A 26,163-nucleotide genomic window follows, 5' to 3' on the forward strand; every position below is an offset into this window, starting at 1 on the left:
CAGGGGATTCAAGCCTCTTTGCAGAGGTTGAGGGAATCACAAGACACCATTCTGGCCGATGTATCTTTTCAAATGCTACTTCTCAATAGGATATCCATTCTTTTTAGAAATACTCTTTTAAAATACTCTTTAAAATATTTTTTAAAAATACTAACTCCTAAGATTTTAAAATACCAACACTTAGAATTTTATAACTAATGTGGCTCCTTCTAGTTCAAGAATTTCTTCACTATGGTAGGCTATGATATTCTGTCTAACACCAGTTTCTTGGAATCTTTTTACTTGTCTGCATAATCTCTTCAAAATGGCCAATTCTTCCATCATTGTAAAAGTTTGTGATACATTTATAGACTGTTTTCCAAAACTAACACCATTGAGTCTTTATATCTGCACACATTACAGCCTTGTCACTGCCTATAAAAACTTTAATTTTTTGTGGGAAAAAAATTGCAAAATAAAAAAAAGAATGAGACTGCCTTCCCAGTGTAGATTTTGAATGCATGATGTTCAATGCATTTTTATTTATTTCATTTTTTTCAGTTTCCAAAAAAAATAAATAAAAATTAACAATATTTTGTAAAGTATCTATATTCTCCTTCAATATCTTAAGGTACACAATTATCAAAGTTGATATTGAACACAAACAAATTGATACAATTCAGTACTCTGATAAAGTTTATAATCAAATAAGTTACTTTAAACTGCATGCAATACAACTTTATGCTCCATACCATCTTTAATAAAAACTATACCAAAACGGCTCTTTAAACTTAAAAAGTGCAATTATAGAGTGCAAAATAAAAGGAAAATACATTACATTGCATTTAACATCATTAAATTTGAATAACAGTTGTCTAAACAAAATCACTCTTTTTTTAAACATTAAAATATACTCCAGAAATACTGTTTGTACAAGTTGTTATTCCCCTTTCTCCCATATGAACAAGAATTTTTTAAAAGTCAGAATATATTGGGTGGCAAATTAAAAACGTTTTGTTCAAAAGTTTACAGAATGGATATTGGAAAAAAAATTGCAAAGTGGGTTTCATACAGGTTTTTAAGAACTGCATTTTTGAATTTAAAAGTCAGACACTAGAATCATGTATTTGCTGCTAAAAGTTGATTTGATACCTGGTGGTGATTGAATTTAGTCTGAAAACTCATAAACAAAAATCTGACTTAAGACATAGTCATACCAGTGTACCAGTTCTCCCATCGTTTTGATTTTTGGCAGAGAGATTAGGGCAAAAGAATGTTTAGGAGAACAATGGAGTTACATTGTATTATATATGTTTAGCACAATATGGAAATCTCAATTTTAAGGTTAAACCTTGTGAACTAGTTATAGAACTTAATATTCTTGGTTAAAGAGAAGGTTAACTGGGTTATTACGTGGCCTTGGTGGAGACCATAAATTATGCGTCTGTGGTTGCTTTGGTTTCCAATGCAGTGAATATACATTGTCCTTTCTAGAAATATATATAGTGAGAAATCTGTAAAATCGGGAAGATAGTCTAAATGCAAACTAAAATCTTTCCATTGTGTACATCACACATGAGCTTACAGAAATTAGTTTTTATGTTTATTCAGCACCATCCTAACTAAAACAATTATTTTTGTTTTATTTTCACCCATCAAAAGTAATGTGGGTCATAATTTATTATCTAATGTGCATTTATAAAAATCTAACTATTTTAGGGGAATATCAGTTATTGACTGTGTTACCTTTGCCTAGTGAAGCATTCCTAAAGATAAAAAATACTAAAATGACTTGCTTTTATGAATTGAGATACTTAAGATAAACTGAAAAATCAATATTGAGATGCTTACAATAAATCTTTATAAACGAAATAAATGAATTGCAGCTGATTTCTTGAAGAGTCAATAGATTTTCTTTGAAACAGCCAAGATCACTGAAAATATAGACTCTCTTCACATCTAGTAAGTGTTGGTATCCACAAGGGACTGATTCCAGGATTGCCCCCCTGAACATATTAAAATCAGGCACAGATGTTAAAAGAACATAGTGTTTGCATATAACCTACTCACATCCTCCCGTATACTTAAATCATCTCTACATTACTTATAATACCTAATGTAAATGCTATGTAAATAGTTGTTATTTACATATTTACAATATTTATATTGTTATTGGTTTTTATTTGTATTTTTTAAAAATATTTTCCATCCTTAGTTGTTTGAATTCACAGATGTGGAACTAGCCAACCTCTATAGATACAGATGGCCAACTGGAAGTATAGTACTTAAAATGTGTTCTTACATACTTTGACTTCAGCTATATTAAACAGGAAGCAGAAATAACTTTTTAGATCTAACTGATTTTTCTTGTCTCTTGTTTTTAAGTTTTCCATAAATGGTTAATAGAGCAACAGATGATGGTAATTCCATGATCCATTGAGGTTATGTATACCTACATGTTTGTGTATGAATATAGATACAATATGTATATGAACACACACACATAAATGTGTGGGTGTGTCTGTGTGTGTGTGTTTGTCTGTTTTCCTAATAGTAAGGGCCAGGGCCAGGACTTTAGATGATATTCGTGTGATTACACCAGGGTATATAATACATGGATATGCATGGGGGCAAGTCCTGGCAGCTGATGCTCCAGAGGTTAGGCAGGGCTTATTATGTCTTTGTTGCCCTAGCATATGCCAGGAAAAAGTGGAGGAAGAACAGATACTCCCTGACCTGGTATGTGATCCAGGGAGACTACCCAAAGGTTTAGCATTCAATAAAGCAGCCTCCCATAAAATCCAAAGGTGGTGGCAGCAGTGGCTCCTTATGCAATAGCCGGAAATACTCCTATTAACTCACTGAGACCTATGGACTCAGAGTGCAGAAGAAACCTTTGTCTCTTCTAAAACATAAGCAAATGTCAAAAAAATGAGCCCTAGTTTTCATCTCAGACTCCATAGGAAGGTGTGTTTAAGTTTTTAACGTTTTCAAATCTTTCAAATGAAATTTTCATTTGGAAAAATACACTATATTAATTTTTTTCCCACTTCCTGTATCAACATACAGCTTTAAATACATAACTTTAAATTCTAGAAGAAGCCACTTACTGAGCTGTTTTAAAGTTAAAACTTTCTTGAATAAAAGATGAAATAACTGTTTTTCCATCTTAAGACAACATATAGAATTATTGTCTTAATATATTTTAAAATAATAATTAGTTCATCAAATTTGGGACTGTTATTAATGTTAGGATTCAGCAAATCCTCTATAAAAAGAAATACTCTAAATTGAAGCACAAATGTAGGCTTCAAGTGTGGACTTTTGTCTAATTGTCTGATGAACTACAATTACCTGACATAAATGTTGTAATATACAAAAAAAGAAACATTGTGAAGCTATGAAATGCTCACTACTTAAATAAAATATTATATAAAATTGTTTTTCAATATATTTTACATAGACAGAATCTGGCAGATGGGTGACTAGCACCGGCAGGACTACTGGGTTGGCATAGGGAACGGTCCACTGCCCTTCCTATAACAAGGACTTGTAGCTGAGCCAGGAGTGAAGAGACCATAGGGTCCCCAGGGTTGGCTTGTTTCAAATGTGTAGTGTTAAACACAGGACATATATTTGCTTCTCCCAAATTCCAATTGCACTATTGTTTCAATATGTGACATCATTATGTCAACTAACATATCAAACCATGGTACAGTCAAATCAATTATCATTGATTTGAGGAGTAGAAAAAAATATACTTACTAAATCGATTTGACTATATATTTAGGCTTACAGAAATCTGTCATTTGCTGACAATTCTTGAGCTATGACCTGGGCATTGCTTACTTCTAAGCACTGTGCAACAGGCATATAACTTTGAAGCTTTCAATGAAGCATTTAGCTCAGGAAATCACCTGTTATAAAAATATCAATTTTCTTTTGATATTAAATATTTTCTGCACATTATATATTAACAAATAGTCTGTCAAAAATAAAACAAAAATAAAAATATTTTTCAAGTATATTAAAATACAGTGCTATTGACATAACACTTGACCCAACATAAATATTAAATAAAATAGGAATATTAATATTAACCAGGCACACTGTTCATCTCTGCCCATAAGTTTGACGGCACAATTCAGACTTGTGGCAACTCTGGATCCCCTAAGGTAACCCTCTCATATTCCTTCTTCGGTTCTTTACTTTTTCGACTTCTGTACCTGGAAATATTCACAAATGAAACTGTTAGCACTGCAGTTAACACTAATAGGAACAAGTATGTTACATATGGACTCCAAAGTCATATTAACATAGTGTTTCCCAAATGACAAAGGTGCACAGATTTAGGTTGGACAAGGTTAAAAAAAAAAAAAAAAGGAGGGATGAAGAGTTAGTGTGCTGTAGTCAAACAATTTTGGAATGAAATGATAAAACACAGTTAAAAGACTTCTCAAAGTCTTTAACATGATCATGAATATTGTGAAATTCCAAGAGGCATGTGACCACATTTAGGTTTGTGTTTGGGGTTTTCTTTTTTCTTCCTTCTAAGGAATGCATATTTTGAATATCATGCTCCATTAATACACTCGGACCAACACATTGATATGATGCTATCAATAATCAAAATAAAAGTCACATTTTTCAGAAATAATTTGGTGACCTGCAATGTTCTAAGTGCTATACATGCATTATTAACTTCACCCTCACATTTGCTGTTACTATCCTCATCTTACAGATGAAGAAAGTGAAATACAAATTGGTTATACAGGACGTGCCCACGGTCACATAGTTAGAATTCATAGATTTATCATAATTAAGAATCTTCTTTCATTTATTCATTAGTCTATTTTTCCAATATTTTTTGGTTTATTTTGGCCCCATTTTGGAAATGAGACACGTAGCTTTGAGAAAACCACATCATGTCTATGCTTACTGGAAGAATATGAATTAGAAAGCATTTGTTCTTAACTCTGACATTTGTCAGCTATGTGAGCTAGGACATGTGAATGTACTTCTGTAAGCCTCAGTGTCTCATCTATGAAGGAAAAAATTGTGGTCAAAGATTTTCAGGCGTATTTTAGCTTTAATAACATTCAGTTCTGTCATGGCAACTTATTAGGAAGGCATTATTATTTGGTGGTTATTTAGAATCAAACATGGGCAAGACAAATTTAATCTTATAAAAGTAGCACACTTTCAGACCTTTGAAATTAGAAGTGCACTACTGTCACAGAAAGATAAAAACTTAAATCCTCATTGAGTAATTTGTACCTTTTTCAAAATAAGGATTTCATGGAGACATTTTAAAGGGAACTGTTATTAATTAATTGACACTGTTCCCATCCTTTGCTCCTAATTCTAAAAAAAAAAAATCTCAAATTATAGTTTCAATGTTTACTTTCTATTTTTCTGTTTTCAGCTTGTGACAATAATGTACATGAGGATGAGGTATGACTGTTTTGGGTAACTGAAACAAAGTATTTTTTAAAAACCATTTTTTACAATTGTCTAGAAACATTTCCACCAGCCTTAAACTATAAGATTCTCAAGCCTCTAAGGTTATTTATTAATTCACAAGGCTGTTTTATGAAATAAAAAATTCTACTTAATGAATTAAATTCATGTGACTATAACATTAGCACCTTTCCTGTGATTCACTTTCACATGAATTATCATGTTACATACTAAAAGCAGCCACCCTGTAACTAATGTAGGATAAAAATTTCTGTCCATATTTTATAAAGAAAGAAATTGTTACTCCCAATTTGACTTATGTAAGGTCACATAGTTAATAAGTACCAGAGCCGATAATAAAGTTCAATCGGATGTTCTGCAGTGAAAACATCTTTTAAGAAAATAATTTCAAGTTACTTCAGATTCAGGGGTACATGTGCAGATTTCTTAACTGGGCATATTGTGTGATGCTGAGAGTTGGGGTACAATTGATCTCATTACCCAGGTATTGGGCATAATACTTAATAGTGTCTCAACTCTTGTAAATATAATCTGTACAGGTTCGATCTTATCTCTGTAATACTTTATCCATATTTTTACCCAATTTATAGGTCTACATTATGTAAAAGTAATTTATAAACACAGAGTATAAAAAGCACAGTGACTTACCATCTGCAGAAATAATATGTGGAACCAACAATGATGATAAGAAACAAAATAATAAGAATCACGGTCAAAGCCACATATTCTCTGCTTAAAGGTTGGTGGACGGTTAAAAAGAAGTGTTCACATCGGACACCAGTATAACCCACTTCGCACCTGAAGCAATACAGAACAAGGAAAAATCCATTATTTAAAAAGGAAATCATGGTTATGAATTAGTTTTATAAAGACTAACATCATACTATATTGCAAGAAATCATCATTTGCTAAAGGTTTTAAAGAGGATTTCAAAGATTAACCTTAGAGTTGGGCCAGTAATGATAAAAGGGTTCCACGTAACTCTTGGGCTAAATTGTGGCATTAAAATGACAGTTGTGTTCAGCTGTCATGGTGGCTGATAGTCCACAGTGGTGTTTTGTAAGTTGTCTTAATCAGTGGAATTGATTCTTTTTTTGTTTGTTTGTTTCTCTTCATTTTCTTGAGACGGAGTCTTGCTTTGCCACCCAGGCTGGAGTGCAGTTGCATAATCTCGGCTCACTGCAACCTCTGCCTTCTGGCTTCAAGTGATTCTCCTGCCTCAGCTGCCTGAGTAGCTGGGATTACAGGTTCCTGCCACCATGCCTGGCTAATTTTTGTATTTTTAGTAGAGACGGGGGTTTCACCATGTTGATCAGGCTGTTTGTGAACTCCTGACCTCAAGTGATCCACACGCCTTGGCCTCCCAAAGTGCCGGGGTTGCAGGGATAAGCCACCATGCCTGATCTAAAATCAATTCTTAAAACAATACCTGAAATAGAAGTTGAAGGAAAAGATCCAAAGCAGAGAGACACCATCTTGGCAAGTGTGAGGTGCATCAAAATCCCTCCCTGCTCTACACCTCTGACATATCTGTGCAATTTGAAAGCTACTATTTACTCCATAATTTTTTAAAAAGACAGTAAAGTTTCTAATAATATATATATTATTATATATATAAATATATATATACTGCATTTAAAATCCTATGGAAATATAGGGTAATTACAAAATATAAAAATAGAGAAATACAGAGAGTAAAACTACATTTCTTTATCACATGTTCTCACTTACAAATGGGAGCTATAATGTGTACACATGGTCATAGAGAATGGAGGAATAGACCCTGGGGACTTCAAAAGGTAGAAGAGTTGTTGGGAGAAGGTTAAGGGATGAAAAATTACCTAATGAGTACCATGCACACTATTTGAGGGGTAGGTAGTCTAAAAGCTCAGACTTCACCACTACTCAATACATCCACTAACAAATCTGCACTTGTAACCCTAAATCTATTTTTAAAAATTACAAATGGTGTTTGTTTATTTCTGGCATATTACCTGCAGTAGTTTTGACTCATGTCCACCAGGTAGATGCACTGTCCATGCAAACAGTAACCATTCATGTCATAGCTACATTTTGTTATTGACACTTGAGCCACACGTGGATCGTCTTCTGTTTGAACTGTGAAAGAAGTGAAAAGTTGAATATATTCTGTAGCCTTTATCGAAGAATTACTCACTTTCATAATAGTAACTACTGAGCTACTTCAACACAACAGGTCAGATGCCAATCAGTAGAGGAGAATTTTGAGTAAAAGTCACTCTAGTTATCACAGCCCCTAGACCAATCAATAAACATTTGAATCCAAAGGAAAATATCCAATAGACTAAACAAAAGCAAGGTAAAGTGGAAGGATTTCATTCTCAAAAGACAACTTTTAAGGGTAAAAAAGGCAAATTTAACACACACACGTCATTATCCTCCAAGTGGGTGTTATTTATTCTTCAAACACAATGTGTCTAATTTTTCTCTCCCAAAACAATTCTGAAATCTGTTACTCCCCCAAACAGTTGCAAGCTCAAGCTCATACCATCAATTAATTCAAAGGAGCTTAATTCTACAGTGGGTTTTTAATCAGTATAGCTGGCTTAGGTGTATGTTCTCAAGTTGTTGAGGTTACCATTAATGAAATCAACCAATGTCTCCCAATGTCTCTAATAATGATACCTGAATGCAAACTAGACAAACACTAGTGATAAAGGCCTCTGTTAAGACAAATACAACAATGGAAACAGAGGCCCTGCATAAAATTCACTTTAGAAAGTTTTAGATACCAAAATGTGAAAGATGTTTATAAAATTATTTTTGAAATAGCAACTTGATTGTAATACTCTTGCACAAATAACCAAAGAAGGAAAAAAAAATGGTGATGGGGGGAGGCGGACTAAACCTGCGAAGACCCTGATGGTGAAGGACAAAAGAAAAGGTAAAGTTTTTATGGAAAATATCTTGTTTCCTCAAAATAACTCAACAATCAGTATAATCAGTATAGCTGGCTTAGGTGTATGTTCTCAAGTTTGAAGATTCACTAGCTCAGATTGAAGATAAAGCTGATCCCACTTGGACCATATCTGAAGTCCACAGTCCTCGAGGGGAAAAACTGTATTACTTATGTTTGTATCCCTATGCCTTGGCACAGTGTTTGGTGCATACTAAGTACTCAATAAATGTTTTCTGAATGAACACTGTGCCTAGAAAGAAAAGACCATCATTTGTTCTTCTTACAAGAGAGAAAGAGGGCAGAAAGAGACAGATAGAGAACCTACTCTGTACAAAGTTTTCCTGTTTTGCCGTTTTGCCTGGAAACCAGTCAGTGTGGTCTCCGAGGATGGTTTTGCAGTAAAGTACAAGGAAATGCCTAAAGGAAATCCAACATTTTTTTGTTCCCTATCTCTTTACAAAGAAATCTGTGTAAATAATTTGTCTGGTCCCTCTTCTACCAGTTGGTTTTTAATATAACTTTTTCAGAACATTAGTTTATAAGGTGGTTTTAAAAGTAATATGGCAGCTATTTCTACCCTTTTTGCATTGTCATATACTTATAGTATTTGAGTTTACATTTCTGTTTAAAATTGTGTAGTCTCTTGAGGCCACATTGACAATGCTGGGCTTACCTAAGGCTGTGCAGTTATCGTTGGACTCTGCTGGGATACATGATGGAATCACAGTTGTACTGAGGACTGCCTGTAGAAGATGGAAGCCTGTTTATGAAGAAAAATCAAATATGCAATTAATGTGTTAAGGAAAGAAATCTTCATCAAATTTCTACAAAATTGCAGTACTTATAGAGTCGTTTTGTTTCAAGGATTTTGTCCATCAAAACCAAAACACAAAATAATTCATGGAAACAGGTATATAGCAGAAAATACAAACACCTGCAGCCATTCTGTTGAAGTATAAAAGCCTTGGCATTATATTCATGGTTACAGACTTGACCTGCTCTAAACATTTCACAGTAACATTTTCAAAGATTTGATTTTGAAGTTTGGTTTCTTTTTCTTTTTTTTTTTTTCTTTAGACGGAGTTTCTTTGTTGTTACCCAGGCTGGAGTGCAATGGCGCGATCTCGGCTCACCGCAACTTCCGCCTCCTGGGTTCAGGCAATTCTCCTGCCTCAGACTTCTGAGTAGCTGGGATTACAGGCACGCGCCACCATGCCCAGCTAATTTTTTGTATTTTTAGTAGAGACGGGGTTTCACCATATTGACCAGGATGGTCTCGATCTCTTGACCTCGTGATCCACCCGCCTCGGCCTCCCAAAGTGCTGGGATTACAGGCATGAGCCACCGCGCCTGGCCTGAAGTTTGGTTTCTTACGACACAAATCAGTTGGAGAATTCCCACTGTTTTATTCCATCATGAGTTCAGAGAAATGCTCCAAGGTAGACCCCGTCAAAAAAGAAGTCTCTAAGTAAAAAAAAAAAACAGTTTCCATTTATGGTAACAGCAAGAAACTCAACCTAAGAAATATTCATATTGATTTATGTACCTAAGATACTCCTTTCATTGAATTACACATGAATATAGATTTTAATTAATAAAATCCAACGTAGGTAAAATCAAAATATATCTTGTCTAATACGGGGAGGAACAGTTATACCAAATGAACTGTACTGAGCCCTAGAATCCAGTTTCTGTCAGCACAGGAAGAATTTAAATCAGCTGTTTCATCAAGTGTCTTCAGTGAGAAGATAAAATGTTGAAATACAGACATCAGAATGACTCAAGTAGTTTCTGAATTGTATAGAAAGTATGATAAGAAGAACCCTTTCAATTGCACACATGTTTACTTAAGAGCATGTAGCTGCTTCTGTTTAAGCTTTAGGTATTTGCACTTCAACCAATCTTTCCAGTTTATTTGAGTAACTGTTATATCGTAAATCCTAATGGTGGTGGTGGTAGTATTAGCAGCAATTAAGCTCTAAGGAATTAATTAATGACTTCAGCTTGCAACTGCTTTGAGGAGTAATGAATTTCAAAAATGAGATTTGAAAAAAGTTAGACATATTTTGTTAGAAGAAATGAATAATACCTACTGTGGGGGATAATGACATATATGTTAAGCTCGCTTTCTCTACCCCCTAAAGGTTGTCTTTTGAAAATAAAATCCTCCCATGTTATTTTGTTTTGTTTTGTCAGTTGGACATTTTCCTTTGGATTCATGTGTCTGTTTATTGGCCTATGGTGTGTGGTAACTAGGATGATTACTAGTCATTTATTACTAGTCGTTTCCTACTCCTGAAAATTCTCCTTGACTGATTGGTAGCTAGGTAAATGTAATCTAGGTAAAATTGGAAAATATTCTATCTCATATGATAAGGAATAGGGATGCCAGATGAACCACACTGAGAATTCAGTTTCTGTAAGCACAAGAAGAGTTTAAATCAACCTGTTAAGTTGAGATAGCTAAGTGATAACTGTTATGAAAAGATGATTAATCCCTCCATAAAGACAAGAGAAAATATTCAACTTTCCACATCTTTCACAGTTCAGACAGAAGATGATCCATCTCTTGAACATGCACTGTGTACCAGTGATACAGTTTGGCTCTGTGTCCCACCCAAATCTCATCTTGAATTTCAATCCCCACATGTTGAGGGAGGAACCTGTAATTCCCGTGTGTCAAGGGAGGGAGGTGATTGAATCAATGGGGATGGTTTCCTGTATGCTCTTCTCATGATAATGAGTGAGTTCTCATGAGATCTGATGGTTTTATAAGTGGTTGGAAGTTCCTCCTTCTCCTGTCTCTCTCCTACTGCCTTGTCAAAAAGATGCTTGCTTCCCCTTTGCCTTCTGCTATAATTATAAGTTTCCTGAGACTTCCCCAGCCATACAAAACTGTGAGTCAATAATACTTCTTTCCCTTTATAAATTACCCGGTCTCAGGGAAGTTTTTTATAGCACTGTGAAAACAAACTAATATAACCAGGTATGGTTATATTCACATCATCTCTATATATTATTTAGTCCTCTCAGTGCCAGTTTGAGGAAGATACCATTATTGTCACCATTAGAAAAAAACTAAGGCATAAAGAGTTTAAATAACTTTTCCCAAGGATACATATTGTTAAATGGGCCACTTTATTTGGAATTTGGAAATGAGCAATAATACTAGAGTATAATGGACATCACAGAGAACAAATTATGGTAGACGTAATGGAAGTAGAGTATTTAACCCAACATAGAGGCTGCTAAGTATGGTGGAAAGGCAGTCTTCTGAGGAAAACTTGAGCTAGGTGATCTTGAAAAAATTAATTTACTTTTCTGGGTCTTAATTTTTCCTATCTTACAGATTTTTTGGGAGAATATAGTGAAATAAACTAATATTTTTAAGCTGCTGACATATCCCATAAATGTTCCTTGACTCTCAAACTCCAGCCTCTGGTTTTAGCAGTATATATGTTGGCAGTGCCCTCTACTGGTTTATAACAAGTTTGTAAATCTCTGTTATATGGTACTGTAAAGCATGATTTAATTCATGTAATACAAGAATTTTATTTTTTCCCAATTAGAGAAGGCTTGTATCTGTTAAGCTGATTGTATATTTTTGGATTCTGAAACCTAAATTACGCACAGGCATCAGCATCATAATGTACAACTTCATATATCAAATTTCACACTTAATTCTGTGAAGTAGTTATTAGTCTCAGATACACTCAGTGTATTTAAATTGAAAGCTTTGTCTAAGATCACTTACGACCACAGAAGAGTTACGAATTTATCTTTTGACATCATGTCTCTTATTCTTCAATGATTTGAAAATACTGTTGTCTTTAAAGGCTTAGAATTATCTCCTCCCCATTCCATGTTTTTCCTACAATATAAATGCTACTTCAATTCTTGTTGTAGAGCCAGAACAACAACAAAACATGTTTATTAAATGGCAGAGAAATAGCTAAAGCCTAGTTTCATTGTCAGTTGAACAGAGTTGAAAACCATTCCACTAAGTTTTTTATGGAGGATAAGCAGATTCTCATTCAAGTCAATTTTACTTTATATCACAATAATAATTTCACTATACTTTCATTACTGAGGAATTTAAATCCTTTAACTATTACAGTTTCCTCAATACAAATTGGAGTTTTAGTTGCACGTGCTTACATCTTTGTCATTCCTATTCCTACGTATTTCTTCAACTGAGGAAAGCTTTGGAGGAGATGTTATCCTTTCTACAGGAAAATGCTAGCGAGGGGAAAAATGCACATTTGCAGCTAGTTTCTCTATTATTTACATAAACTAAAGCCTAACCTTTCCTGCTTGGAATTGCTTCCAATTGCAACCTGTAACTATTATAGAATTCAACTAATTATTTTGGGGTGTTGCTTTTAGTCTTCTTTTTTAAAGGTTTTTAGTAGTTGTTAGTCTTTCCACTGTTGGAAACTTTGCTCCAGTTGTTCAGGCCACAGGTGAAATATTTGTCTTTGTTAATTAAAGAATGTTCAGCCCAGGGTGTGCCTCCACAAAAACTGGGCTTTCCTTACCTGTGACGCTCCCTTGGACACAGTCCATCGCTCAGGACAGTTTCTGTGAGACTTGCTGCATTAATCCTACAGCAGGATATTTTACAGGTGGAATCGTATATAATTTTAAGTGCTCCTTTCAAATTAAAGTGTATAAACTGCAATTCCATCGTGAATCAATGTGGCCAATAAAGCAGAAAAAATAATTCTAAGTCATGTCCATCTATGCAGCACTATTGCTTTAAAACAATAGTTCTCAAATGTTCCTGTGATATGCCTCTGCTCCCAAATGCTTGCAAACTAGGGTAGAAGAGTGAATGCGATCAAATGAATGAAAAATGTATCTCCAGAAAAATATTACATCCACTATCCTGTTACCCTTAAGAATCACTAGTCATTATTTTAAAGAGTCATACAGGGAGGGAATAAATGCTCAAGCTATATGCATATATTTCCTTAATATCAAGTTTTTCTCATGATCTTAGTGTTGTTTGAACATAACTTCTTCAGGACTGGACCTCAAATATTATATCTGAGGCTTTTTCATCCTTGACAATGGATTGTTGCTAAGCAAATAATTCACTCCGATACTAAAGATTTTAGATAGTGTCTGTGTCAAAAAGAAAAAAAAAACAGATCTGGTGGCATTTCTGGTCTGGTGGCATTGGTAACTAAGATACAAAGGAATTTCTCGCCAGGTGATATAACACAGATGATCTGTAAACTCAAAATTGGTAGTTGGTACTTCTTTTACAATACAGCTACAAAAATGGGAATGCATTCAGAGGCCATTATTTCTATCAAATCTCCAAATGGGTTTTAGGAATGTGAGCCTCCTATACATATATATACCTTCATTTTTCAGGTTATGTTTCAGTGAAATCGCAAATGTGCCAGCAGGAAGTGGTGCCAGTGACTCACAGGATACAAATCGCCTCTTCCCTGTGAGTCAGGGCCGAGCCTACACCCTTACACAATATTGGGGACCGTGCGTGGGAGAGGTTGAGCGCCATCACAGGAATTGGAATAGCAGTAAATGTTGTGGGCCCTGGAGCACTAAGAAGTGGTTGCCCAACAGTCAGACAAAATGCCAGATGTAGAAAATGCACTTCCTATTGCATATGGTTTCTTTTGACCTTGCTTCCTTTTTATTTTTAATTATTTTGTTTTTTGAGGCTCTTGCTCAGTTGATCCAGACTGGAGTGCAGTGGTGCAATCACAACTCACTGCAACCTCGAACTCCTGGGCTCAAGTGAACCTCCCATGTTGGCTTGGCCTCCCAAAATGCTAAGATTACAGGCTTGAGCCACTGTGCCAGGACTGACCTTGCTTCCTAAGGATTGCACTGAGGGCTCATCCAGAAAGAGGCCAGTACAGAAGAGGCTAGGATTTGGTGACTGGCTGACCAAGCCAAGTCAGCAAAATCAATTGCAAATCTTAGGGTGAAATGACTTTTCTGGAAAACAATCAAGAAAATAAAAATAAGAACACATGGACAGAATGGGGGGAGGGGGGAACATCACACACCGGGCCTGTCAGGGGATGACGGGCTAGAGGAGAAATAGCAGGGGATTGGGAAGCTAGGGAATGGATAGCATTAGGAAAAATACCTAATATAGATGACGGGGTGATGAATGCAGCAAACCACCATGGTACGTGTATACCTATGTAACAAATCTGCATGTTCTGCATATGTACCCCAGAACTTAAAGTATAACAAAATTAAATTAAAGTGATCCAACATAAAATCAGATAGATTACAGAATAAAAGGAATGCATCTCACTTTCCCAATTTAACCCTTTAGGCTATTTAGACCAGAATAGCAACCTTGCACTGAATCTTAGCATTTGCTCAGTCCTAACACACAGCAAAATCCTCTTTGTTCACCCTTTCGCTGTGGTCATATGCCAGCCTACTCACAGACTGTTCATTTTCTACCTCTTCCATGGCAGTCTGTAATTCTAGAATTTGTCTATAACGTAGTAGACTTGTTGGGTCTTGTGTGCTTTTAAGGAGTGAATATTCCTTCACTGCTTTTGGATGTCTTTTTGTTTTAAATTAAATTCCACTATTTGATAAGCTCTTGTTTCACCTTGGTCAAAATAACTGTAAAATTTGTTATCACATCAGATACTAAAAAGACTTCCTGTCAGCACTTTCTATTAGCAACCTACTTTTCAGAGAGTATGTGTGTGTGTGTGTGTGTGTGTAACACACATATAAATGTATAGAAAACTAACCTTGCCTTCTGCCAGCAATACTTCTATTCCTATATATTTTTAATGTTAGCTTTGTAACTATATTCATTAAGACCTAAATGTAAAAAGTATCTATAGCAATTTGAGAAAAAACATTATGAAACCCAAGGTTAATTTAATAACACTTTAAAAATAATTATTTACTTTAATTTTGAGTTTTAAAAAATAGCCATAGAATCATCCTTTTCAAGTAGTAAAAATATTAATATGTCATGTGTTTCAAGTTATAAGCATTAAGTTATACTCTCCAATTTAGGTAGTCATTTCTAAACCATACTTCAAATGCTAATATATTTCACTTACATATTATCATGTAATACTATACTTAAAGCAAGTCAAATGAAGAATCAGTGAATCAAAGTATAAGGGAATTAACTATTTTACTCTAAACATGAATTTAAAGATGTATATCTTGTTTATAATGGAAGTGTTTCCAGAATGCAGGAGAATACATACCAACTCTTGTGTATAAAGAGTACAATTTACATTAATCTGAGTGTTTTGGAATTTGGTGACCAAAAGCTCTAAAGATGGAGCTTGCCTCCCCTAAAAGACAAAGATTCATTTCTAGAGTACTATTTTAAATTTTCTGTTGGAAACATATGGTTTTCCTCATGGTAATCTTATATAAGAAGAGCTTTCTATAACCTTTTCTACCTTGACTCCCTCCCATCTGACTTCTCACTTCTACTCCTATAAATTCAATTCAGAAATTTAAATTATTATTACATTATTATTCCAAAAGAAAAATCTTCTAAAGGTGAAACAGTTTGGACTATAAGTGTCTGCAATTTGCCTTCTTTTCATTATGGTCACACTGTGGCATGAAGCTTGGATATTTAATGGCATTTTGAGAAATATATTGACTATATTGTTTTCTCTGTAGATGCCTATTGCCAAATATGAATCTGCAAGGATAAAGTTTTAATCAGTGAGCACACACAAAAAAAGAGAAAGTGAGTACATTAAAGATGATTTCAAAACACTCAAAGTTAATTACTTTTTATTCAGAGAATATACATAATGCATCTCATACACTGAAGGCTGCTAAGGAACTCGACTTTCAGATAATACAGTTTATGAAAATATAGTTTGGGTTGACACTGGCAACCTTGACTTCAGTGAAAGCCACATATGCCTCCGTAGCATGATAGCAGGGTGGGAAGGGCTTAGTTACAATCCAATAATTAAAAAAGGAGGGCAGCTTACCCTATCCTTGCTTTTAGTAACTACATGTGTCAAATAATATTTATTCAATGAATATCTATTGAGAGTTGTCTACATGCAAGATATTGAACGAAACACTGAAAATAAAACTGGTACAGGAGACAATGTTCCTGCCCTAAATAGACTTAAAGGAGCTAGACACCTAAGAGTGGTAAGGAAAGGAGATAATTTATAGATGATGTCAAGTTTCTAGTCAGAAAAAACAGAGAATGCTGATGTTATAAAAAGAAGAGACATAGGCAGGACAGCATGCGGTGGCGCTTGGGCATGAAGGCATGAAGGGAGTGAACACCTTTGAGTTTAATGTTTATCGATCGGTATTACCTATTTATATTTCTGAGGTTGTGGGGAATACAGGAAAGGAATCAGAATCTATTTGGAGATTAAGAGAAGTCCATTTGAAAGTCATATGAGAAGATATTACCTTTAAAGGGATGAAAGTCATTTAAATATTCCAAGGGAAATAATATGGAACGGAGAATAACAGAACTTTGAGTAACAAGTGGTAGAAAGTAGACAGAAATGGCCAGGAAAAGAGAACAAGAAATTAGAGAAAAAAGAAAATTAAATGTGTTGAGAGCTAAGAGGGTAGAGTTGCAAAAGGAGGTAGAGGGTGATTATCAAAGGGATAATCAGAGAAAGTATTCATGATTTCATTGTAAATAAGACTCATTATTACATGGGAATGGTGCTAAAATTAGCAATAAATATTGCTGAGCTGATTTTTAAGTAGGAAAATGTGCTTTATATTTGTATCCAGATTATCATTAATATAATTTTCTCTTGGTAACTCAAGCATTAATTGTCCGAATTATGTGCAGAATGTGTAACTACAATACAAAGGTGTATTTTATGTGTGTGTAGCTACAATACAAAGGTGTATTTTATGTTATTGGTTCTCAACTGGGAGCAATTGTGCCAACCCTGGTTGGCAAAATTGTATCCCTCGTTGGCAAAATTTCTCCTGGGAACCATTGCCACCATATGGCAATGCCTGGAGACTGTGTTGGTTGTTACAACTAGGGGATGCTACTGACATTCTGTGGTTAGGGACCAGGGTTGCTGCTAAACACCCTGCAATGCGTATGACAGCCCACCGCAACAAAGAATTATTTAGTCCCTTATGTCAATAGAGACAAGGTTGAAAAACCCTGCATTAGACTCATGAGAAATGGAATCCAGTTCTAGCTCACATACTTACTTTGTTTCCCTGAAACTGAGTGTCATTATCTCTGAAAACAGAGACCAAGGAGTGAGGGTGGGTTAGAGGGTGAGATGAAGTTTGAATTAGATTTCTCTGAGGTTTCTTTAACTTCTAAAACAATGCTTCTTTATCTGCCACTGGCAGTCATATCACTGCCACTTTATTCAGTTGTATCATGGCTTGGTAATCCCTCTCTCTTCCTCTCTCTCTCTCTCTCTCTCTCTCTCTCACACACACACACACACACACACACACACACACACACTCTCTTGAATTTTAGTAGGCATATCTTCAGTTAATACAGACTAAAATAAGAGATAAAAATGTGAAAAAAAGAGAAGAAAAATTGTTAGACTTCATCAGAAACAACAAAATCGAATTTTCCAAAACTATTACTTAACCTCAAAATATTTTATATTTTGCTTCTTAAGCACATTTTTCAAGGACAGCGAATTGAGTATATAACATAGTGGTGAGAACTCCAAAAAAGTATCAATATAATCATCCATCTAGCAAACATTTATTGTGTTTAACATAAGCCTATCACAATAGAAATGATAAAAGATGACTATACCACCAGCAAGGAGGGACAGGGTTATACTTACACTTACAGTGTTGTGTGTGGTATGACAGGGGCCATAGGACAAACGGAATGGGACAGGTGCAATGGAGGGTCAGGGCTTATCAGAGAAATGCCTAAAGAATTGGATAATTTTTCCGTCTTAAAGCATGAGTACTTCACCAAAAGTAGAGAGTGTCTTGAGGGCATCTACAGTAAAGGGTACAGCATATTCAAACATGAAGCCTTACATACTGTGTAACTCCTGTTTCCTCATTTGTAAACAGGGAACAAAAAATACCTTTCTGGCCTAAAAAGGCATCCTAAGAACCAAATGAGGCTTTTTGTAAGAAACCATTTTGATAATGACAGTTCTAATTTTAAAAGCGCTTTCTATTATTTTATAGTATCATTTTATCCATTAAAACTACATACAATAACCTGACAAGGTAGATATTATAACCTCCCTTTTGCAGATGAGCACCTTACAAGGATTCAGAGATAGTAAGGCTCAGAGAGAAATCACTCTTGATGAAAGTATGAAATTAAAAAAAAAACTGAGGCATGAAATCTGTTTTATACACTATACACTATGCCTCAATTTAAACCTATAAAATTTACATATATAAAGGTGTGTGTGTGTGTGTGTGTGTGTGTGCATGCGTGTACATGTATTAATCACTTTCATGCCTCAAATTTAAAATAGAGAATTTTTAACCTAAGATATTAGGGTTTAACATTTTTCTTTCTGAATATTATATGTTTTATATATATACATATATGTATCATTTTGATAATGACAGCTCTAATTTTAAAAGTGCTTTCTATAATTTCATAGTATCATTTTATCCATTAAAACTACATATAATAGTAAGGTTTTATATATATATATATACACACACACATGGATACATCTCCATGGAATACATCCATATATTCATGGAATACTACTCAGCCATTAAAAAGAACAAAATAGTGTCTTTTGCAGCAAATTGGATGGAGCTAGAGGTCATTATTCCAAATCAAGGAAGACAAGAGTGGAAAATCAAAAACCATTTTAAGTGGGAGCTAAACTATGAGTACACAAAGGCATACAGAGTGATATAATGCACTTCAGGGACTCAGAAGGGGAAGAGTGGGAGGTGGGCTAAGATAAAAGAAAAACTACACATTAGGTACAATGTCCACTACTCAAGTCATAGGTGCACTAAAATCTATTCACCACTATATAATTCATCCATGTGACAAAAACCACATGTACCCCAAATGCTATTGGTTTTATTAAAAGAAGAGGGAGGAGGAACCAAGAAGAGTGTTATGAGATATATTAAAAAATCGTTATTTTTCTGGACAATCATCAAATCATCCTGAGTATCATAAACAGTTTCCTGGCAAATGAAATCATTACTTTAACCTAGAAGGCCACTCAACCTTTATGTGCCCTATAACTAAACACCTAGTCTTACGTAAACTGCATCTCCAGAGGACGGTGAGTATGTTGCATTACTTCATTTTTTCAAAGGTTCTAAAATTGCCATGTCAGGGCAATGGTCGTCAGACTGCTCCTCCCTGAGGATCTCTCCTATTACACCACTGGGAAGCATTCTCATTGTCTCCCAATGGAATGTTCCCAGCAGCAGTTACAGCCATATTAATTAGACAATTTGTATAGGCCTACATTCAAAGTAAAGATTGACAGATGAGGAAACTCCACCTTAATTTACAGTCTGCTTAAAGAGGATTCCTTACTTGACATTTGCATCTTTCAGGTGACCATTAACAAGGAAATGGGAGATTCTTTTGCAAAAATGGAGAGAAAACATTCAAACTCAGTTTTCCAAGGTGATTATTTAAAAACAAGAAAATGAGGAAGTATGTTTAGCATTGGTCCCTTATCAATGCTATATTGAATTCACAAAGATATAAAAAGAATACAAGGAATAGGGCTGGGCGCGGTGGCTCGTGCCTGGAATCTCAGCACTTTGGGAAGCCAAGGCAGGCAGATCATGTGAGATTGGGAGTTGGAGACCAGCCTGACCAACATGGAGAACCCCATCTCTACTAAAAATACAAAATTAGCTGGGTCTCGTGGTGCATGCTTGTAATCCCAGCTACTCAGGAGGCTGAGGCAGGAGAATCACTTGAACCTGGGAGGCAGAGGTTGCAGTGAGTCACGATCCAGTCATTGCACTCCAGCCAAAGCAACAAGAGCAAAACTTGGTCTCAAAAAAAAGAAAAGAATACAAGAAATAAAACACATGTAAGTTACCCTATTTATTGCTTTGCTTGATGTGAATCTTGGAAAACATAAAAATCAGGTCCCCAGTCAGCTGACTTCAATGACTGCTTTATAATAAAAATCATATCTTAGGAACTGTGTTGATCAAAAGTTATGAATGTTAAATGAAAATTCAACATATTTTAACACAGCTTAAGAGAATAGTTATGCTTTATTTGCCTGACTTTGCACAAAGTGTCAGAAAGCCCATTTGTACACATGCTGTACCTATGAGAGGATCTGAGCCCTGGAGCAGCCCCAGACTACTCTGGAACTTCTCTTAGAATCTGCTATGCTTATTATGTTCCTGCTAAGCCTGAGTCTCACTGCCTCTTTCCTCATTATCACAGAGTCACCTGGCCATTTACTATCTCTGAGTCCTTGTAAGGTATTTGACTTCACTGGGCTAATCAGATCTACCTCACACAGTTATTTTAAGAAATGAAGGAGGCCGGGCACAGTGGCTCAAGCCTGTAATCCCAGCACTTTGGGAGGCCGAGGCGGGTGGATCACGAGGTCAAGGTACGGAGACCATCCTGGTCAACATGGTGAAACCCCGTCTCTACTAAAGATACAAAAAATTAGCTGGGCATGATGGCGCATGCCTGTAATCCCAGCTACTCAGGAGGCTGAGGCAGGAGAATTGCCTGAACCCAGGAGGTGGAGGTTGCGGTGAGCTGAGATGGTGCCATTGCACTCCAGCCTGGGTAACAAGAGCGAAACTCCATCTCAAAAAAAAAAGAAAGAAATGAAGGAGAGGATATGTTTAAAGCACCTAATACACAACATGGCTGGCACACAGTGGGTATTTAGTAACTGTTAGTTCTCTTCTCAGGTCCTGGATTTGGGTCCTAGTGCTGAATCAGACACCGCAATTACCCAAGACTCTCACATGGCAAGACCATGCAGAAGGTGGTGATGGTACCTGGTCAAAATCCAGACAGGAAAGGCCTATCATTATGTTTTCTGACAAGATTTGTCATCTCAGGCTGTGCCGAGACTCAGGTAACTCATAAACTCTCATGGTCAACAGAAATAATCAAAGGTAAGCCTGTTGTTTCATTGAGATTTATGATTCTCACATTTTCAAAAAAGAATATCTCTTCTGCTTACTTCTCTCTCATTGATGAAGTAGGACTAAATTGTCTTGGAGGTGTCATTCAGGAACATATTCAAAAACCCATGTGGGCATGAATAATAATGTTTGATTTTAAATAGAAAGCCCCTGAACATAACTGCAGAATTCAAGGTAAAAATTTCTCCTCCTGTCTTTAGGAAAATCACAGGATTAAAAAAGACATTTCTGCTTTAAAATTATAGATTATTTAGAAAAATGTTATCAAGTATTTGAACTCTTATTGTTCAGTAGGTCAAACGTGCTAGCAGCCCCAAGTGTGAACTCTCTCACTTTATGGCTCCTTTTCTATGGGAACTTCGGTCATAGTTCCCCAATTTATAAAACAAAAACATCAATATCAAACACGTATAAAATGTAAAAGTAACCAAATGATTGTGTGTAGCAATTTCAATCGCATGTGTTAAAGGTGGAGGCTGGAGCTTTATTCCCTAGTCATAACTATGTATACATTCTACATAAAGCAATTACAATATGCATACTAAAATTTAAAATAAATCTCTCTCTCTTTTTTTTGAAGGAGAGGTTTTGGGAAAAGTATTTTTAGAAAATCTTTTGTTTGGGGAAAAGAAGACAGTTTCAGAAATAACAGGTGGTCTTGCCAGAATAAAGCTATGGGCCCTGCATGACTGAATAGGGTTTAGAGATATAATACAGAACTTCAAACAGGAACTTTCTTAGTGGCAGAGAAATATCCAAACAAACTGGGAAGACAGAAACTGACCTAACTCATTTGGAAATGGGCTTGGCAGCTGACGAAATAGATGAACTATAATTAAGTCATGCAATAAAGGAGGTAAGCACTTTCATGACAACACAAACACACACAACACACACACTGGTAGGTAGTAATCAGGTTATTCATAGGCTCTTGCTGTCTCAAATTAGAATACTCAATGAGACACTCAGAACAGACATGTGCACTGTTTAGATGCAACCTTACATGTGGGGGGAAAAAAGTGCTTAGTTATTCTGACCTCGAGGTTAATTTCTAACTCTAGAAAGACTCTCACCATTCTAATTTAATTCTTTTTGAAACAAAGACAGCAAAGCCACACTGTTTACTGAAACTCTTCTAGCAAGTAGTTCAGTTTTGGCAGAAACCACATGTCTAGTTTCCACTTGTGTTCCTGGACTTAGACTTGTAAGTTTCAACTATGCATAATATGTATTTCATTAGGTCTCTCAACCCCTGAGATAAAGTGTGTCAAAATAATAATTTAACAGTCACATCCTTCACAGGTAGTGTTAGAGTGTCTCGGGAATTAGCCTCATTCCAACTCCAGGGAGAATATGAGACTGGTGGTAACTTTTATTTTCTTATTAAGATATTCATATACAATTTCAAACTCTTTCAAATTCCTTAAACTGAAGTTTAAGGAAATCGAAAGAAGTTTTTTTTTTTTTTTTCAGACAGAAAGGCTATTTAGAAAAAAATTTCCCTTGCCCACTAGAACTAACTCATCTTAAATAGGAAGACTGGCATTAAAATACCCTCAGCGATCATAGGCGCCGCGGTGCAGTGCAATTAGCAGCAAGTACAGAGTGCTTTCTCCAGAGGCTGCTTGGAAGGCTGCAGCGGAAAACGGAAGCAGCAGGTGTAGGGCGAAGGGCGGTGGGAAGTGCCATGACTTGCCCACGCCCTTCTGCTCCAGGTACCCTCCACCAGCGTTTCCTTTCTGTTACGTTTGGACCTCAGCCAGCTAGCACTGGCTCATACCAGCTCCCCCGGGAAAGCTAAACCAAGATAAATTATAGTGCAAGACAGAGGAGGGAGTTCCCCCGCCCCCAAAAAAATTTCTTGTGTTTGGGTCTAGTTTCTATTCTCCACTCTCCAACAAAAAGGAGCAAGACATGAAATGTCAACAGTGCGTTCCAGGACTTTAAATTTCTAGGACAGGCAATTTAAAAAAAAAAAAAAAAAAAAAAAAAAAAAGGCTTTTCAACCATTTTTATTTTGCTTGATGAGGAGATATTTTAATACATGCATAACATATATGCCAATAATTAATTCACCAACAAAAGGCATTTTAACAAGAATCCCCCGTCCCCACCCACAGTCCCACCATAGGGAAAGACAGACTCACATAACAAGACATAATTTTAAATGGAGCACACTTGAACCTGGAGACAATTCCGTACGTGTCTAATGACAAATGCACAGGAGCCTTCCTTATTTGTCTCCTCTTTGGAGGGGCGGGGAGCCGTAGCTGGAGCTGGAGAGCTTACCCAGGCAGAGGAACAGCGCGGGGACCCTGACGGCACAGAGCATCTCCATCCTCCTCCCCGCGGGCGGCGGTGACGGTCGTGGGCTTTGGGGCTGCGCCGGGGGCGGCTGCGGGGAGCGCACGGGCTGGGCGGGAGGGGACCGGATCGTGGCAGTGGCTGGAGCGGCGGAAGCCTGGAGCGGGCCACACTGCCTTGTCCCTCTGACACTGGAACTATCAGGCAAGTGAACTCAGCTGTCCGGCGCTGCGAACTTTATACAGTTCTCTGGAGCCCCTCCCGGGCCCTAACGGGGTGAGGTCAAGAGTGCCCAGAGTTTCATAATTGGCCCGAGGAGGAGTGACAGGAGGACTGTCCGGAAGTCATCCTCCCTCTTTGGAGCACCTGAGTGTAGTGGCTGAGGAATGAAAAAATGTCCTTCTGATTGGCTTGGGACTACTCCCCAAACTTTTCCATCTCCTTCTTCGAGGTGAGGAGCATGGACTAGATGGGTTGGTTTGCTTTGTGGGGTCACCTGCCCTGTAGTGGGTGGTTTTGGTTGCTCAGGGTGACAGACATAACTTGAATCAGGCTTTCAGCTGAGGCTGGCGTTCCCAGTACGTGCTTTTAGAGAGCTGTGTGTGTGACTTACTAACCTCAGCCACGAAAACTCCCATACTTGAAGTCTGTCAGTGATTCAAGTGCCCTCCTTGCATTTAAACGCCACCACCCAGAAATGCCTTTCCCATCTCTGCCTTCCTTCTGAGACCCCTGCTTCTCATGTGGCTCAGGCATTTATCACCTCGAAGTCGAGTCCTTGTGAAGAAAATCCCTGTTACTTTTGTTTTCTTCTGTTGTATTTGCTATCTATCAGGTTGCCGCTTTTGATATAACTTCCTCCTAAATAGTGTCTTGATCCTGTCATTCCTTTGTACAAAACATTTCAATAACTTCCCATTGCTTTTTGGACAAGGCCTGCCACAGATATGGAGCCAATGAGTCTTTTCAATCTCAGCTCACACTACTTCCCTAGGCAAATTGCCTGACCCCAGCAAGGCTGGAAAATTTTCTAAGCCTTTGCTCACTCCCACTTTCATGCCTAGGCTGACAGAGTCATGCTTTGAGGGAATGGCCACTTTTTAACAGAATTAGTCACATCCTGCTCAAATTCATAGTTCTCCTCAAGGGCCTAGGCTTCTTGGGCTTATGGATCCCTTTTCATTCTGATCTCTTATAGCTTCTGTCATTTATCTTCTCCTAGCCTCATAGAATTCTAGACCTGGTACTTTACACCTGGGGAAGCTACTTTGTATTACTTAACTGTTTTTGTTTGTAAACCCTATGTTCAGCTCTGTACTGTGTAAATTGTCTATCTTTTTACTGCATTCTCCTGTAGGACCTAAGAACTATGAATCAATTCAGCAGTACTCATTTGAATGGGAATAGTACATACTTGAATAGAAAATGGAATCTAATGGATGGTAGGTAACTTCTTACTGCATTCCCCTGTGGGACCTAAGAACTGTGAGTCAATTCGACAGTACTCATTTAAATGTAAGTAGTATATATTTGAATAGAAAATGGAATCTAATGGATATTAACTCCTTACCTTTCTATTTCTACTTTTTAAAAAATTATTATTACCATTCCTCTTGTTTCTGGCTTTTTTTCTCCTTTACCCTAAGGCCCTTTAATGTCCAGAACGCTCCTGTTAGTAACAAATACTTCATTATTTTTTCACAGGTTAAGATTTAAACTGTCTTCCTGTAAATTCCTGGACAAGTTACTTAATCTGTCTCAATTTCCTCATATGTGTAAAACAGGAATAATAATAGTATCCAACTCATAGGAAAATAATGAAAGTGCTTAGTACAGCACCTAGTACAGAGTTAGTGCTCACTAAAAATACCTGCCATTATATGCAAATGTTGATGCTTAGGATGGTGGTACTTGGTAGTTGGTCAATATTTGTGAGTTGAATGAATCAGTAAACAGTAGGATAGAGGTAGGCTGGATTCCTAAGTCTAGCTACCTAATCTATCAAGAAAGCAGGCACTGAGTGACTTCTCACTTAATTGCTTTTTTGGAAAAGAAGAAATGGAACCAAGGAAGATGATATTCGAAATGGGTTATAGTTTTGGTATAGATCCCAACTTTCATAAATTAGAATAGGGAAAAGTGACTTTTATGGTTATGTAATGGCTTTGGTCCTACAAATTGAATCTGGAAAAAAAAAATAGTCCCAGTGGTTGAGGAATGAAAGCAGCATTCAAATGAATGGAGTGTCAACTGGGAGCATTTTCTTGCAAGGAGTGAGAACAAGAGTTTTTAATCCTGATTAATGTCTTGTTTCTTTAAATATAATGTGTTTTATGCTAAAA

General features: G+C 36.5%; 1 protein-coding gene across 1 annotated transcript; it reads right to left on the reverse strand.

Moving 5' to 3' along the window:
• Positions 1–486: 486 nt before the first annotated feature.
• EREG (epiregulin) lies at positions 487–25,698 on the reverse strand. The gene is made up of 6 exons (XM_008993179.5): positions 25,692–25,698; positions 23,807–24,034; positions 9,072–9,158; positions 7,455–7,578; positions 6,109–6,258; positions 487–4,205 (listed from the first exon to the last, which is right to left on the reverse strand). Exons 1-6 carry the CDS (start codon positions 25,696–25,698, stop codon positions 4,124–4,126), a joined length of 678 nt encoding a protein of 225 aa, XP_008991427.2. The 3' UTR covers positions 487–4,123.
• Positions 25,699–26,163: the final 465 nt, after the last annotated feature.

Source organism: Callithrix jacchus, chromosome 3, assembly GCF_049354715.1.
Source record: "Callithrix jacchus isolate 240 chromosome 3, calJac240_pri, whole genome shotgun sequence".
Lineage (NCBI taxonomy): Eukaryota > Metazoa > Chordata > Mammalia > Primates > Cebidae > Callithrix > Callithrix jacchus.

What these genes read in the sequence shown, in the direction of transcription:
- EREG (XM_008993179.5), bottom strand. An exon ending in CGATAACTGCACAGCCTTAG is followed by an intron (nt 7,579 to 9,071) that starts GTAAGCCCAGCA and finishes CTTCTTTCACAG; the next exon opens with TTCAAACAGAAGACGATCCA. An exon ending in ACATATTATTTCTGCAGATG is followed by an intron (nt 4,206 to 6,108) that starts GTAAGTCACTGT and finishes GAATATTTCCAG; the next exon opens with GTACAGAAGTCGAAAAAGTA.